The following is an 18,746-nucleotide window of genomic DNA, read 5'->3' on the forward strand; positions in this document are numbered from 1 at the left end:
GTTTGTCATTTTTGTGTGTGTGCATGGTTGAGTATGGTTAGTCATTTTTGCATGTGAGTATAGTTGAGTGTAGTTAGTCATTTTTGTGTGTGTGTATGGTTGAGTATGGTTAGTCATTTTGGGCATGGCTGCATGTGAATGGGTAACTGCCAGCACACAACGTCCAACTTCACTCAGAGAAATGTGCGACATATATGCCCATTCAAAATTATCATCATCATCACGACGCTCACCTCCATCAAGGTGAGAATGTCCTCACACTGCTCCTGCTTCAGCAGACCATCAGCAGCGAAGCGGAAAGGGCGGTGGAGGTCTGTCTCCTTGGCAACCAGGTGGAGACCCAGGCGTTCATAGCGTTCCATCCAGGTGAGGTGGTCTGTGGTGGGGTTCTCTGAGGCTTCCCGTGACAATGGCTCCGGCTCCGCGTCTGCCTCGGTGACGAAAATCTGCGAGTGGTTTTATTTTTTTTAAAATTTACGTTTAGATTCCATAAAAATAATATAGTTCACCTCTGAAAACAGAGTATGGATGCTTGCATGGTGGGGTAAAAACGGTCGTACACGTAAAAGCCCACATACTGAACGTGGGAGTTGCAGCCCATGAACAAAGAAAAATATCGTTTATAGAGCGCCTTTCCGTGTAAGACATTCTAAACTGCACTGTAAAAAAACTGCACTGTAAAACCATGCATTCTAACGTTAAAACAAAAAACTTACATTCATAACCCTACATAGACATCCAACCTAAAATTCTGAAGTATGTTCACACACATGCACAAAAAAAACCAAAAACATTGTATACAACACAACATTCCTTTGTCTCCTGATCAGCAGAACTGCCAAGACAATGCTGCAAGGCACAGTGCAAGAAGGGAGAAGAAGAGGAAGACAGAAAAAGAGATGGGAGGAACAGCATCCCAGAATGGACAGGCTTGAGACTGAACGACGTCTCCAGAGATGAGGAACAGAGAGAAATGGAGAGAACTGGTTGCCATGTCAACAGTTTTGAGACTATGGGATAGAAGAAGAAGAAGAAGAAGGAGAAGGAGAAGAAGAAGAAGAAAGGCCTTCATCAATTATGAATTATATGTTTTTGTGTGAGTGAGAAATTTGAGATAACCAGTTGCCATGTCAACAGTTTTGAGACTATGGGATAGAAGAAGAAGAAGAAGAAAGGCCTTCATCCGTTACAAATCATATGTTTTTGTGTGAGAGTATGTATTTGAGAAAGGGGTGAGGCATGACTGGACAGGTAATGAATATAATTGTAAGTTATACTAGCAGGAAAGGTAATATATATAATTGTAAGTTTTATAACATATCTGAGAAGAAAAAAAAAACTGTAAAAAATCACTGTGTGTGTCTGTTTGAGTGTGTGCATGCACGTGTGTGCACGCACACACATATGCATGTGTCTTATGTGTAAATACTAGTGATGAATGAGTACAGAAACACTCAAACAAACACATGCATACTAACACAAACACCACAATAATGGAAGAAGGATAAAATTCAAACTTAAATCCATCATTTTCTTCACCTGAAACATAAGTAATAGAATTCTTTTTTTCATAATTAAAACAAAAGATGTCAAGACTTTGTATGCCAGCAACAAATAACAAAGTAACAAGCATGAATTTGAACTCAAAGAACATTGAATGGGAAACAGTCTAAACCACAAACAAGCATGGTTTCGAAGTCAAACGAAGACTGGAAGGGAAACAATCTATGTGTACATTGTGCCAGGGTAAAAAGGCTTCACTCCCTTGGATATCCAAGCACAGTGGTGGTTTCCCACGAGAAAAAGTTATGCTTGTGTGAGAATGGAAGGTAGCAATGATGTATGTGAAACGTCTGATCCTTTTTTTCCTGGCCCGACCATAAAACAAAATTTATCTCTAGCAATTTACAGTTAATGTTGACTTTAATCCACTTTATGCGCTGAATACCTGGACAGTGCTAGTGTGTGTTTTTTTGTGTGTTTTTTTTTTAAATACTCCCTGTTTGTTGTTTGTTAGAAAATAATGAGAAGTGGAGAAAAAAGAAAAAGAAAAAAAGAAGCAACAGACAAGTACTGGTACATTAAGACAAGGGTACATAAATATCGAATTATGACAATTTCACATAAATTTAATAATTTTGTAATTGTCAAATTCCAGTAATGACATAGAATTTCCATGGTGGGGTACTTTCTTGCACATCTGAAAGTGATAGAAATTTCCATCCTTGGGCACTCAAAGGGTTATAAAAACAAAATACACTTACAATACAATACAGTACAAACAGAAAAAAAGAAAACAGAAATATGAATGGCGGGGAGAGCAGCTTTAATTTCACATAGAGAAACCTGTTGTGACAAAAAGTAATGCAAAATAATACAACACAAAACAAGAAAGCTGGATATGATCTTCCCTACATCTGTGGAGCAACACAACACTTGTATCATGTCATGTAAGACCTTTCTCCACATGCCAACAACACCCATATTCGCTCCGTTTCAAGAAAATTTCAGTCAAAGTCTGTGACTGTGACAAAGTCTGTGACTGTGATCAACATCAATAGCTTATCCTTCTGTACATGCCTGCCATTTATTCATGTGATGGGTTGAAAAATAAAATAAATCAAAATTGAAAAAAGAAAAAAAAAAGGCAGTTTTACCACATCAGGAACTTCAGGAATGAAATGCTCCTGGAGGTAGTCGAAGAGCGCCTGCATTTTTTTCCTTCGCTCCACATACATCTGTGCATCCTGAACACAAACAAATATTTTAAAATCATTCTTTAATGCACACATGCACACTCTTTAAAAAAAAAAAAAAAAGAAAAAAAAAAAAAGAAGTAGAGTTATTCCCACAACAGAGTAACAACATTGGCAGCAGGACACAAGCACACATACAATGTAGAATCAAGCACAGGTGTAACATTTCCTTCAGGTAAAATAAAAAAGAAAGGTGTACAGATGGTCTAACAACCTAAAACAGCCTAAATTTTGTCAACATTCCTTCTTCTTCCACTTCAGGAGAGTTTTGCAGACAAGCACAAAAAATATCAGAAAGAAAGGAACAGAGTTTTTAGGGTATTCAGCATATGTGACCAAAGGAAACAAAGCTATCCATACATTGCCAACACCAGTGAGGAGAGTTCATCTACAGTTATTTACTACCTACAACACTGCTCACACCTTCCTGTTTTCGTCTATTACATCTATCACCTTTAATTTTATGCTCTTTCTCCCAAGTTTGAGTGTCTAGACATTCACATGAGATGTATGTTGTGCGGTGGCCAAATTCTGTAGAAGAAATCCACTCTGATAGGTACACAAATATATAGGCATGCACTCAAGGCCTGACTAGCATGTCAGGTTATGCTGCTGTTAGACATCTGCCTAGCAGATGTGATGTAGTGTCTATGGATTTGTCCAAATGCAGTGATGTCTCCTTGAGGAATTGAAACCATTATTCTGATTCTGGCGATTCAACTTTACTTTAGAAATCTAGGGGTTAATCAGCACTTGTGAGCACAATACATTTCAAATTCTTGCAACAACTGCTCACTGAACCACGCTTTTCTATCTCTTTCAGATTCTCAACAACATGCATCAACTGCTTAAATCTAAGAATATTAACTTTGCTAGAGGAGTACAAAAAGATGTTCACACACGCACACATGCATGTATACACATACACAGTGATGTCCCTACACACACACACACACACAAATACACACATTTACCTGTACACCAAATGTGTCACCATCATCGAGATTTCAGTCTTTTCTTTAGATGTTTTGAGATGATTTCATACTGACGATACTGATCAATAACCAAGCAAGGAAAAACTAAATAAAAAAAAAAGAAAAAGAGGTCCAGTTTTGAGGTGTCAAAGCATGCGGACTGATCCATATACACTACACCACATCTGCTGTATGAAAAAAAACAACAACACAAAACAAACAAATACACAACCAACCAACCACCACCCAAAAATAAAAAAGCAGATGATTAATCTTCACATGATCCCAATGTGCTGATCAGGCCTTGGTTTGTGTAAAACATTAACATATAACAATGATGAGAAAAAAAAAAGACAAAAGTAATAAAAATAAAATAAAGAAAAGTGAAAGATGCATAGAGTGCAAATTGTACAACCGAAACAAGAATAAACAAGAGCCACACTAGATGAACCCACACAAACAGCAATGGGGCCAACACCAACAAAACAACAACAACACACAACACAAGAAACAACTAAATTTCTGTGTTACCTGTCTGGGAACAAACTGTTCGTCATCGTACTTGAACTTCTTCATGAAAACCTTCTTGTTCTCCAGCATCACCTCATCGTCAGGGCGGAACAACAGGAAGGAGGCAGTGGCTTCCACTGCTTCTGCAATCTTGTCCGCTGGTTTGGGAATCACAGCAAAGAACAATGCAAAAATGTGAACATTCAAGATATGGCACTCTCTTGGGCATTACTATACACCACTTCTGCAATCTTGAACGCTGGCTTGGGAATCACAAAGAACAAAACAACAGCAACAATAATAAAAAAAATAATAATGATTGTGAATATTTTATATACACAGTACTCTATCCAGAAAACTGCTCTAGGATCTTTACAAAACACATGATATTATACATACCACATTACATCAGTGTTGCATTATACACACTAAAATGCACCTAGAAAATTATACACACATAAAGAACAAAATGCATACGTACAAACAAGCACACATTCAAACACATACAAATATACATATCCACCTTCCTGCCCACATTCGCTTGCCCACCCACCCCACCACACACACATTTGCTCACACATGAACATGTGTACACAAACATGTATACACACATAGTCAAGCATAACATGTTAAATTGTGGAGATTCAAAATTGGTTCTTTTTTTGGAGACTACTATACCCACCTTCTACAATCTTTTCTGCTGGTTTGGGAATCACAGTAAAGAACAATGTAAAAATGTGGACGTTAAAGATATAGCACTTTCTTGGGCATTACTATACACCACTTCTGCAATCTTGTCCACTGGTTCAGGAATCACAATAAAGAACAATGTTAAAATGTGGACATTCAAGATTGACATCTCCTTTGGAAATACTATACCTCCTGTGTCATTATACATACTGTTAAGCCCTTGTGGAATAACTAACACCCATATACACATGCACACACATTCATACACACTTACATATATGCACACATCAACACAAACACACACGCACATCTAATATCACTTAATGTGGGCAGACATTAAATGAACTTGAACACACTCACATACACATTTGCATTCTGTTGTTATTGTTGCTCTTCATCTGCTCGTTTCTTCTCTCTCTCTCTTATATTTTTTCTTTTTATTCTTTTTTCCCCGCTTTTTTATTTTTATATTTTTAGTTATTTATTTGTATTTATTTATTTATTTATTTTCTTTTTCCATTGATGGCTTGATGTAAAAAAGCAACTGTTGCTTATTCAATTTACCATCATGAAATAAAATCTTTGACTTGACTTGACACAAACACACACTCATAGACAACTGAAACAGAGTGATCATGAGCCAAGAAAAACATAAGCCAAACATTTATTTATTTATTTATTTATTTTTTTTAAAGAATTATCTCTCAGTTTTTTGTTGTTGCTGCAGTTGAAAAATTCACACACTAACTGCAATCTATCAAACTGACTGAGCTTGGTCACTGATTTCAAAGTCCACGACTCCTGCACATTTTATCCAATTATTTGAAAACTAAGGCAAACTTTGCACACAAACACACACATATACTGACACACACACATACACATAGACATCGTTATTACATAGACTTGCTTTGTTTATAAACACAAGTTCAACTAAATGAACGAATAACATGCTTACTTTTGTAATAGGCATACTGCAGAAAGTGGAACTGCTGAGCGAAAAAACCCTCCTCAGGTTCTGTGTAGATGATGCTCAGGTTTCCCTCACACCCCAGCTGACACTCTAGTACTTTCATGAAGTGATCTGAAACACAGAGAAAGAATAAAACATAAAAATCACCATCCAGTGAAAACTGGATACAGTCAATGATGGCATTCATGGTGTAGGTTTTTTCTGTTTTTGTATTGTATTCTATTCTATTGTACTGCATTGTATTACTCTTCTGTTTCTGTGTGAAATATGGGCTGTTATCCCCGGGGAGAGTATGTCGCTACAGTGCAGCACCACCCTTTCTTGTTGTTTCTTTTCCACCTGCAAGTTGTATTTCTTTCCCGATCAAGACAGATTTTTCCACATTATTTTGCCAGGGACTACCCTTTTGTTATCATGGGTTCTTTTACATATGTTAAGTTTATGCTACACACTGGGCCTCTGTTTATTGTCTCATCTGAAAGTCTGGTTTTTTTAATTCATATTTCTGGGTGGACTCAGGCTGGGAGGGTTTCTTCATATCTATTAAGTCTAAACCTTCATGAAAGGGTAATTGGACATGTTAATGTATATGAGGCAAAATGAATATACTTTTTTGGTGAGTACATGTGAAAACATCCACCAAGGCTTGTGAACAAGAAAAACAAGCGCAAGCTGAAGACAAGCATCATGCTATCCACCAGTATGGAGTTGACGTGTTTTTTTGTTTTTGTTTTCTTTTTTTTTTACGGAAGAATGAGTAGACAACCTTTTAGTTTTACATAAGGATAACAAATCGGTGACTTTTTACATACTTAGTATAATGGTTTAAGCGTTGGACTTTCAATCTGAGGGTCCTGGGTTTGAATCTTGGTAACGGTGCCCGGTGAGTAGTAAAGGGTGGAGATTTTTCTGATCTCCCAGGTCAACATAGGCGCAGACCTGCTAGTGCCTGAACCGCCTTTTTTGTGTGTATACGCAAGTGGAAGATCAAATACGCATGTTAAAGATCCTGTAATCCATGTCTGCATTCAGTGGATCATGGAAACAAGAAGATACCCAGCATGCACACCCCTGAAAGCGGAGTATGGCTGCTTACATGGCAGGATAAAAAACAACAACAAAAAAAACGGTCATTCATGTAAAAGCCTACTCGTACACATACAAGTGAACATGGGAGTTGCAGCCCATGAACGCAGAAGAAGAAGAAGGAGTTGACGACCTTTTAAACAAGTATAATGAGCTGATGACCTTTTACATAAGTAGCCACATACAGGAAACATAACTGAAATGACAGACAATATAAATATGGCTCATAAAAAATGGTTTTACTATCCCTGTTCATGGAACAGTAGTATAGTTCAAGATCTTGTGACATTCTTGATGCAATTCATGTTTGGCAGTGCTATAACAAAGACATATCAGAAAGACACGCCGAAGCAATCAGTGGTGATACAGATTCATACTGGTCAAGCGACTGTCTTTCAGCATATATTTCATTACTGCTTTTTCATCAGACCTGCCCTTCCTCCCCCTACCATCTCCCACACACACCCCACTTCATAAATCACTAAATAAGTGTGGAGGAGGAAGAGGGGAAGTTGAGGAGGAGGTTCTCACAAAACAAATGTGCTAAAACATTTCAGAGATGCTGCACAAACGATTACCTTTTCACTACTGCATTTTTTTTTTTTTAAAACCTTCACCTCAAAGAAAGGGCTGTAAGGAGTGTCGAGTTTGGAGGGGTGTGTCATCATCTGTGATAAGTGGATACAGTCCCAAGTCTCATAGTCATACTGTGTCACAGTTCATAGTTTGAGTCTTAAAAACTATGTGTTTTTATCATATATATATATATATATATATATATATATATATATATATATAAGTATGTATGTATGTATGTATGTATTTATATATTTTTATCTGATTTTTGTGTGTGTGGTTTTTTTTTTCATCATCAAAAGTAAAAAAAACAACAACAACAACAAATACCAGAAAAAAAACATTATCCTTGGCAATATGAAGAATATAGAGAATTAAAACTAAAAGACTATTTTTTATAAAAGTAAAGAAAAAAAAACAAACAAACTTTCAATACAGGGAGTAAGAGACTAGGTAGCTCTTTTTTTCAAACACTGAAACTGATACTTGAGACGGAATGTTGAAGCGGAAACGAAATAAGTGAACCGAAGCCAAGGCAAACTAAAAAGAACTGGAAAAGAGATCACAGAGAGAGAGAGAGAAAGAGAGAGAGAGAGAGAGAGTGTTTCATTTTTTTTCTCTCGTTTTTTGACTGCCTAAACTGCCTTCTACCATGTATAACCTTCAAGGTATCATTTTACCTCTTTATTTGTCCTTTTTGTGTTCAGTACATGTACAACGCAACCATGCACTTGCATGAATACAAGCACACACACACACACAAAAGCATACACTCACACACATGATTACATCATGCAAATTTCTATTCATTCAATCCTTTACTCTTCCATGTCTAATATCACTCATAACGAAAACAATGCAGAAAACGCTTTAAAACTGCTACATCAGCCCCTCTGTGCTTAAGCTAACTATCGAAATAAACATAACAGATCTCCACAATCACCCACTAAAGGAAAAAAATGCAAAAAAAAAACAACCCCAAAAAAACAAAACAAAACAAAAAAAGCATCTCTCCCAAATCATGACTAAGAGTCAAACTTCCTTCCCAGTACGGTCACATTCATCACAGAGGCAGTTTCCACTCTGACACAGACTGAGGTGAGTCAAAGAAGTAACGCAGCACACCTACACAGCTGAGCAAGAGGAAATGGAATCAATGGCTGGAGAGAAACGATCTCGGAGCACAGGAAACAGACAGCCAGGACATGAAACAACATGGAAACGGTTTCCTCAGCACTATGTCGTTTGTAAATTGTAAGGTGAAGAAAAACCCATTCTAAGCTGATGGCTTCGTGAATTTTTTGTTGCTGCCCCATCATTTGTGACTTTTCAGTGGTATTACCCTCACACCCAAAGATGAAAAACTTATTCTCAACTGATGACTTCAAGTTTTTTGTTGCTGCCCCATCATTTGTGACTTTTAAATGGCATTACCCTCATGTCCCTTCTCTCTCTCATTTCTAATCACATACATATTCACACAGCCATTTCCAGACATGTCTGCTGCAGTCTCAGTGTCAGCAGTCCAAAGGGAGCTATCAATGATAGGTTGTCATCAGGCTACACGCTAGAGGAGACCCTGCACTGCTTCCAAGTCACTTCAGTGGTGTTCAGTAAAGCCTGTTCTGATTCAAAATATGCAAGGTATCACCTACTCAGCCCACTACTGATGACAATCACTGGTTTGTCACAGAGCCAGACTGAGTGAGCATTCCCCGTGGAGTGAAGACCACCACCATGTCCCACCGATGACAGTCCCCCATGACACTGATGGTCTATGACTTTGTTTCTCTCCAAGAGTTCTCCATCTTCTCCCTCCACCCTTGGTCCTCTGTTAGAGGTTTTGTACACCCGTATATATTCATATATTTATAAAAAATTTATCTACGTGTATATATGCCTTACATTAACATGTATACCTGCAGTAACAACAGAAATGTGTAATGCTGCCTGTATGTGTAGGCCTCACATGAACACACACCTGTAATAATGCCAGAAACGTGTGACGCTGCTTGTATGTGTAGCCCTTACATTAACACATACCTGCAATGACACCAGAAAAGTGTGACGCTGCCTGTATGTGTAGGCCTCACATTACAGGCATACCAGCAATAACGACACAGAAGTGTGACGCTGCCTATGTGTGTATGTCTCACATTAAAATCCATACCTTCAAAAATGCCAGAAAAAATGTGATGCTGCCTGTATGTATATGTCTCACACGAACACATACCTGCAATAACGCCAGAAAAAATGTGACGCTGCCTGTATATATATATATCACATGAACACATACCTGTAATCATGCCAGAAAAAATGTGATGCTGCCTGTATGTGTATGCAGACTACGCCTCACATTAATACACACTTGCAATAACACAAGTAAAATGTGACGATGCCTGTATGTGCAGGCATCACATGAACACATACCTGAAATAATGCCACAAAGGTGTGATGTTGCCTGTATGTGTATGCTTCACATTAACATGTATACCTCCAGTAATGCCAGATACGTGTGATGCTGCCCATGACTGTAAGCCTAACATAAACACATACCTGCAGTAACGCCAGAAAAGTGTCACGCTGGCTGTATGTGTATGTCTCACATTAACAAATACCTGCAATGACGCCAGAAAAGTGTGACGCCGAAGTGGTGTCCAAGTTGTCTTCACAGTCAGCTCGACACCTCTCCTCTTCCACCAGAAATTCTTTGATGGCCTTTTCCAGGTAGTCTGTGACCTTTGGCCAGTCCTCCTCATTGTACGCCAGCATCGCTCTGATGTAATGCTCCTGGAAGTGTTCCATTTCTTCTGTTTTCATTTCAGCCTAATGATATCATCGATGACTTATGCTTTTAGAAAAAGAAGTATATATATATATATATTCCAACGCATGTGCATTGTATTGTATTGTCTTGTCAAAATAGATTTCTCTATGTGGAATTCAGGCTACTCTCCCCAGGGACAGTGCATCACTACAGTACTGCGCCACTTTTTTTCTTTTTTTTTTTTTTTGCTGCCTGCAAGCATATCTGCTTTACTACCAAAGTGGATTTTTCGATAGAATCTTGCCAGGGACAACCCTTTTGTTGCCATGGGTTCTTTTACAAGTGCAAAGTGCACGCTACACACGGGACCTTGATTCATCGTCTCATCTGAGTGACTAACATCCAGACAACCACCCCAGGTCTAGCGGAGGAGGAGAAAATACTGACAAGAGTGGGATTTGAACCGTTGCGCTCATATTCTCTCACTTCCAAGGCAGATGTGTTACTGGACCTCGGTTTATCATCTCATCCAAATGACTAGCATTCAGATGACCACTCAAGGTATGGTGGAGGGGATGAAAATACTGGTGAGGGTGGGATTTGAACCTGTGTGCTCATATTCTCTCACCTCCAAGCCAGATGTGTTATGGGACTCAGTTTATCCTCTCAGCTGAATGACTGTTGTCCAGACAACCACTCCAGGTCTAGAGACAGGAGAGAAAATAACTGGCGAGGGTGGGACGTGTTACCAATATATATGGCAACAGACCACCACTCCATGTTTGTGTGTGCCTCTTTCTTTTTTTGGTAGCTTTTTTTTCAGTCCTCTCCCCCTCTCTTTCCATTTGTATCATTCTGATGAGAATGAATACAATATCAATACCGCTCATATCCTTGCCATAACAGACAAATGTGATGGTATGCATTATTCTTTATCTCCCCCAGGGGTGTGTCAGTCTTTTTCTGTATTATAATGCACTTACAATTACATGCTTGGAGAAACAGCAACCTCATACTCATATCTTCCACACTAATTGCAGAAATGATGTTTGATACTTCTTTGTGTGTTGTTTTTCATAAAATCATTGCAATATCTAATACAGTTTTATCATCTTTTCTTAAAATCTAATGCTTCAATGAATAATGGGGGCTGAGAAAAAGAGACAAGAAACAGAGAGGCAGACAGACTGTGAGCGAGACAGAGAAAGGGAGAGAGACAGACAGACAGTGAGAGACACAGGGAAATCAAGCAGATTATGAAAGACTGAAAGATCAGACAGACAGCAGAGGCACAAAAAAAAAATCAAGCAGATCATGAAAGACACAAGAAACATCAGCCAAACAGTGACTTTCTTTTTTTTCAAAATCTTCCTTCACCAAATTATTGCTCGTCTTAACTACATCATATCCATTGAACTGATATTGGTGTCTGTTTTCTTATCCTTATAAAGGAAAAAAACAACAACAAACCCACAAGAATCCTACTTCAACAACCTATGCTTAAGCAGAACAACTATGCAACATCTGAACATGCTAAACATGTCATGATCAGGGGAAGAGAGAGAGAGATACACATATATATACAGATACACGTTATATCTATCTATAGAACATTGTGTAAACAGTCATTGCAATGGGAGAGAAGGGACTTCACTGCTCACAAAGGAGAGCTGCACAGAAGCCTCCAGCTTCCCTTCCTTCTTTCTTCGGGTGGCTACGCATTGCCTTGCCACACTGCCTAACCACGCTGCCTGGCCACATTGCCTTGCTCTCTTTTCCCCTGCTCCATACACTGGCACAATGATCCACTTAATGCCAGCCCCAGCCAAGCCACAAGCCTTTTACGGGTTCTAGAAAGGTCGCATTTGTTTTTCCTGTACACCTGTGGTGCTTTTACTAGTTTTAGCTATTGTTTGGAAATGCGTTCTTTGTGGTTTACAAGTGTAAAGCCCGTGCATTAAAACTTTAAATCAAAGAGAAAAAGGAAGGAAGAAAGAAAGAGCCGGGAAAAAAAAAACAAACAAACAAAAAAACAAGATGAAAGGAAGATAACACGTGAGGAAAGAAAGACAGAGGCACTTTTACTTCTTGTGTATCTATTGCAAACACACATTATATATTTCAAGTGATCATTATCAAAACACATTTGATATAAAAAGCATGTGGAACAAAATAAAAAAAATAATGAATAATAATTATTACAAACATACACAAATAATTGAAATAATATTACCTTATATGGTACCAGCTCCAAATCAATGAAATCAGACTCCGGCACTTTAGCTCTGTCCCTGTAGAATGCAATGTTTTTCTTGACATCTTCATCCTCAGGGTTTTTCAAGTAATATGTGTAGGATGCAGACGCTGCTTGCTTCACACGATCCAGCTGGATGAGCATATGCACACACATACACATTTGGTGCGCAAATATGCAAGCACACACACATTCACACAAACGTGCACACACACACACACACAAACGTGCACACACACACACACAAACTGTTAATTTGATTTCCTTAAACATTTAGACATTCATAATTATGCACAAATAATATGATTTAAATGGAATGTCTTAAAACAATGTCAGTATGAACATGAGTAACCGCATCCACCTAGCTGTTCAAGTAATGTTACTTTTAGTTTTATGGTAAATATTTCGCAATGCTAATTATAATTTAATATGGCTGATCTGAAAGTATGCATGATACCATACATTTTGCTGCCCTTCTGATATGGCATTGGTCAGAAAACAGCTCAACAGAAAATTAAAGATCAAATGCTGAAATTATCTTGACAGTTAATACTGAAACATGAAAATGGTTTCTGTAATTTCAAACTTTAAACTCAACACATTAATAGCTGTTATTTCTGTAACTAGAAAAAAGTCAGTTTAATCAAGTTACAGATTAGTCAACCAGTCTGTCTAGCAGGAAAATATCTCACTGATTACAAAAACACATGACTGACTAATTCAGGAATTGGTAAGCAATATTAAGTAAACAACTAAAACAAACCTGTCAGCAAAGATAAGATTAACTTATCTAGGAATCTGTTTAGGGGAGCGGGCAGATTCTGAGTTTCTCCAGAGGTGAAGGAAAGCATAGATGACTAAAAAAAATTAACAAAATATACCTCTGTAGGTTTCTTTTAAATGTTGCAGTAGTTTGTGTGTGTGTGTGTGTGTGTGTGTGTGTGTGTGTGTGTGTGTGTGTGTGTGTGTGTGTGTGACTGTTCAAGCATGAAAACAGTAGCAACAATAACCAACACAGAAAACACACACACACACACACACACACACACACACACACACACACACTGACATTGTATGATTAGAATTACTTGAACTGAGGGCAAACACTATGCAGGATAAAATATCAAATAACATAAAGTTTGGTAAACTTGTAATTAAAACTATCAGGAATAACAAGTTTGAATTCCACAAAACAGCATGCATGGTCCCGACATTTCCCCTCCACTAACTAATCATAATGATGACCAAACTTTACTTATATTAAAATGAAACTACAAATAGTCTGCAGTAATAGAGAACTGTTTTCTGTGTTGTCCACAAGTGACAGAAAGATACATGTTTCACTTGAAGATAGCAAGAATTCCTGATTATATAATGACCGGCTGTGGTCTTATTACAGCATCTTGACAATTTAGAGGTAAGGCTAACCAACCTACCAAGTCTTGGTGATAGTCGGGTCTAATTAACTTAAAATGTTTAAGACCTCTAGCATGATAAGAGCTATTCTGGGCCATGAGGACAGAGCTTGGCTTCAACAACTTGAAGAACTCTGCTGTCATGTTTACACTGCTCAGTGCACAGCCATGAAAACATTAACCCTACAAGTTCTATGAAATTTAAGAACATATTCTTTTTATTCTATTATTTATCATAGGTACAACAATATATTAATCATGAATGACTTCCAACTCAGAAGAAATTAGTGTCAGCTGTGATTGTTGTGTGTTCATTTGAGGCTGAAACATCACATTGGTGATGAGGATGGGATTCTAATCCACGTGGGGAATGAAATGGTCTGAAATGCTGCTGCATGTGATGTAATGAGGAAATAAAATATGCAATGACTGAATGAGGTATCACGCACACACCTGACTGTTTCAGCCTTAAGGTCAACTCCATAACTGAACAACAATCTTCAACTGTATCAAAGTTCAAACACAAGTTAAACAAAACTTTGATAGCAAATTTGATTAAAATCAAAACATCTGTAAACAAATAATTATGTATACTAAATCTTGGCTGCACATGGTGCACAGGGTGAATCAGTATTTTTTTTCATCCTCCCTCACACCCCTCCCCTAAAAAAATTAAAAAAAAAAAAAAAAAGAGAGAGAGAAATAAATAAATATTAATACTGAAAATTCACTATCTAAGACTTAAATTCAGATCATATTCAAATCCAGTTGACAGCAAAACTGACTTAGTAAAACACCCTATAAACTGTTCAGTGAGGATATAATTTATAAACCAAAAACTACCAAACTGTTCATAAAAAAGAGATACACACACACACAAAAAAAAAACCGACTGATGTTAAAAAGCATGGTATTCTCTAAATGATAAAACAAACCAAAAAATATAAACATAGATTGTATCAATCTCTTCATCAGTTCATTAACTGATTTTTTTTTCTTTTTAATTAAAAAAAAATTCTATATTCTATAAATTCTTCAAATAATAGATCATCAAAATGTATTTGTCAGAAAAAAATCAGTAGATCAAAAAACAAACAAAACCAAAAAAAACTCCAACAAAAAACAAAACAAAAACCAAAACGAAAGCACAAAACAACAACAACTGCATTTTAGTATATTAGTTTATTTCAATTCTTGTCATAAAAAAACATTCAAATATACATCCATAAATAAAATGACGAATAATAAAATGGCCATTACACATGCAGCATAGTTCCATGGATACAAACCTTGTACCAACAATACTGCAAATACTGATACGGTTTCAGTGACTCGAACGTTTTTTCCACAGTCTTGGTAACCGTGAGTCCAGGTCTCGTCTTATAGGCATCACCTTTACACGTTCTAAAACAAAGTGCGTGATTCAGGAAAGTTTTAAACATGGACAGATCCCCCACATCCGACGTCAACTCAGAAAGTTCCTCAGACTCCGTCTCTGGGTCATTCTTTTTACATCTTAGTCGGCAGTCTGTCAACGTTTTCTTTAAAGTTTTGTAATCTTCCAGAGCTTTTTCCAGGTTGTGCGCACATTTATACCACAACTGATCAGTATATGCTTTCACACCCTCTGCATAAAACTGATCGAAGAAGGCTGGCTCTTGTTTAGAAATGTCGTCTGCTTCACTTGAATAGACTTTCACAGTTAGTAACACAAAAACCGTAAGTACGAATTCCATGGCCATAACGGTAGAAAGTCGATGAAACGAGCGACTTCTGAAGCCTATGTGGCCAAATGATGCCATCTTGGATCCAGAACTTTCCATGCAAGTATCTTTGAACAACTCGCCCAACTTCGAGGAAACCGATCCCTTCTTTTCATCCAACATGCGTGCATCAGGCACAGAACTGCACTCGATCCCAGGGAGACAACCGGCTGTTGCGAAGAGTTATCCCTAAAGCTGATCTGGAATGTGGGCACGTTGAGAAATGCACGTGCGCACAGGGGTCTGAAATGGAAAAAAAAAGAAATTAAGTTTACGACTGAAAACCTTACTGTACACGGTCGCTTTCTGGTAGAGAAATGCACACCAGACAAATCTGGTTCTAACGTGTGAGAGAGGAAGACTCACAGATGCTTTCCACTGAGACAGACGACAGAGCAGAAATGGGGCCTCCTGTTACGTCACTGATATTGCGAACTCTGCAAAGCGCCGATTTGCTGAGAACCGCCGCACAACACGCTGTTGCAGTTGTAGGTGATAATAGCAGTTCCCGCCCCCGCCATCCCCCAGTACCCACCCACATCTGTCTGACACTTGCGTTTCACATGAAAAATACATTTTTCAAGCGGCTAACAAACCGGGCGGCACGGACCACGTGCATAACTTATAAGCATAATTGCATTTTCAGCTCAGTTTCAAGGTGTCAAAGTGTGCGCGGGTCACGGTGTTCCGCGGACGCATCATGTAGACGCCAAAAAGGAGCATATTTTTGGCTACGCGTCTGATCTCCGTATAATAATAATAACGATAATAATGGTATTTATATAGCGCTGGATCTTGTGCAGAGCCTCGGACACTGAAATCGAGTCAGTGCAAGCGCTTTCACCGCACCAGTCATTCACGACACGGCACGGCACGTATGCATAACTAAAACTGAAGAAACTGAAGACAAGGAAGAGGTAGGGGAGGGAGGCTATCTTGTGAAGAGGTACGTGGATTTTAAGACCAGACTTGAAAGATCTGAGTGCGGAGACCTGCCGGCCTGGCATCTCAGTGTGTGTAATAGGCCTGCTCACAGTCAGTACACGATTTAAACAAGAGAGGCAAGGCCTTCAAGACTCACTTGTCACGTGATATACTTAAAAAAAAAAAAATCCAAGCTTTTTATGTATTGAGTATAATTTCAAAATGTAATGTTTAAGATGAGAAAGATCAGTTTAAAGCAAATTAAGTCCCCTAGCATTAATTACAGAGTAATTTCCTTTTTTTTACTATCTGCACCAAAACGTTTGCAAAATAAATAAAACTTCCATGCTTAGCAAAAGAAGTTCCTGTTTGAACAAAAAATGATAATAATGACTGCTCTTCTTGTTGGGTCAGAATATCAGATCAAAGTGCCAAGTTTAGAGAATACAAAAAATATAAATATAACAGTAAATGCAGTTTGCATATAATTAGGCTTCATTTTTTAAATTTTTTTGTGCCCATCCCAGAGGTGCAATATTGTTTTAAACAAGATGACTGGAAAGAACTGAATTTTCCCTATTTTTATGCCTAATTTGGTGTCAACTGACAACGTATTTGCAGAGAAAATGGCAATGTTAAAGTTTACCACGGACACTGACACAGACACACACACACACACACACACACACTCAGTGGCAAGGTGAATTGTCAGTGCCAGTCAGTGATCATCGGTCAATATCAAATTATTAGGTGCTTGTGCGAAAGCTTTTAGAAAGCATCAGTGTGTGTATGCTAATAATGATCATCACTGACCATCACGGCTCATCATACATCATCACCATGACTACTATAATTATCATCATCACTCATCACTATCATCATCATCATCATCGAGTCATCATCATCATCATCAGTAACGATAACGTGACAGTGACACTGTCACACACACACACACACACACACACACACACACACTGACACACCGGGGCACTGGCACACGCACACACACACACCCAGAGAGCACGCGCGCGCGCACACGCACACACACACTGACACACACACGGCACGCGCGCGCACTGACACACACACACATGCACACACTCATGGCAGTGACGGACACGGTACACTAGTAACCGGCACAGACACACTACTACTACTCACACACAACACACACCGTGACACGACTGTGGTCACACACACACACACACACACACACACACACACACACACACACAGAGTCACAAACACACACATGACACTTCACTCTACTATCACTGACTCAACGTGAAAAGACTTTAAATGAAGAAAGAGCACACACACACACACACACACACACACACACACACACACACACACACACACACACACACACAAATCGATTAATGATTAATTCTGAAGCCGCGTATTGCGGTGTTCAGTGGCGTGACACGGGCTCACCTGCCGTAGTAACCGTGTGTGTCTTGGAAATGTCTCAGTTGACCCGAGATTACCAGCGCATGTGTGGCCAGTAAATAATTACGTCTCAGTTGCGGTTGCCGTTTGTGTCAAGTAAATATCTTAGTATGAAACTCTTGAGAGGTAAGATCATCGAAAGTCTTTGCTTTTTTTTCCCCCTTATTCTTTTCTTTCTTCACCACCCATTATCCACGGGGATGCAGCGACCGGTCAAATATGCGCATCGATAATAATGGATGTCGTACTAGTAAGCTTACATAAGACGTACTAGTAATGAAGCTTACATAAGACATAATTTTGTTGTCTTACAAATTCTATGATATCAAACATACTTAGCGGAATATATATATATATATATATATATATATATATATATATATATCGACAGAGAGAGAGAGAGAGAGAGAGAGAGAGAGAGATGTGTGTGTGTGTGTGTGTGTGTGTGTGTGTGTGTGTGTGTGTGTGTGTAAACAAGCGGTTTAGTTTTAAGACAGATTGAATCAAATAACATCACAGTTGAACATCAAGCAGATTTTGAGATACTTTATAAGTTATGATCGAGTAGCTTTAAGAGATTCTGAAAAAAAAAGCACTGGATAAGAT

At 38.3% G+C, this 18,746-nt stretch overlaps 1 protein-coding gene across 4 annotated transcripts in view; it reads right to left on the minus strand.

Moving 5' to 3' along the window:
• The window catches only part of LOC143286782 (prolyl 3-hydroxylase 1-like), a 44,032-nt gene extending 27,871 nt beyond the window's left edge, over positions 1–16,161 (minus strand). For all 4 annotated transcript variants that reach the window (XM_076594562.1, XM_076594564.1, XM_076594561.1 and 1 more), the window contains exons 1-7: positions 15,291–16,161; positions 12,566–12,718; positions 10,184–10,355; positions 5,889–6,014; positions 4,262–4,398; positions 2,658–2,747; positions 234–446 (exon numbers count right to left, since the gene is read on the minus strand). In XM_076594562.1, the coding sequence (XP_076450677.1) occupies positions 234–446; positions 2,658–2,747; positions 4,262–4,398; positions 5,889–6,014; positions 10,184–10,355; positions 12,566–12,718; positions 15,291–15,887 (1,488 nt within the window). In that variant the 5' untranslated portion in view covers positions 15,888–16,161. The remainder of the gene's footprint in view (positions 1–233; positions 447–2,657; positions 2,748–4,261; positions 4,399–5,888; positions 6,015–10,183; positions 10,356–12,565; positions 12,719–15,290) is intronic.
• Positions 16,162–18,746: the final 2,585 nt, after the last annotated feature.

The sequence above is a fragment of the Babylonia areolata genome, chromosome 10 (assembly GCF_041734735.1).
Source record: "Babylonia areolata isolate BAREFJ2019XMU chromosome 10, ASM4173473v1, whole genome shotgun sequence".
In the NCBI taxonomy this organism is placed as follows: domain Eukaryota; kingdom Metazoa; phylum Mollusca; class Gastropoda; order Neogastropoda; family Buccinidae; genus Babylonia; species Babylonia areolata.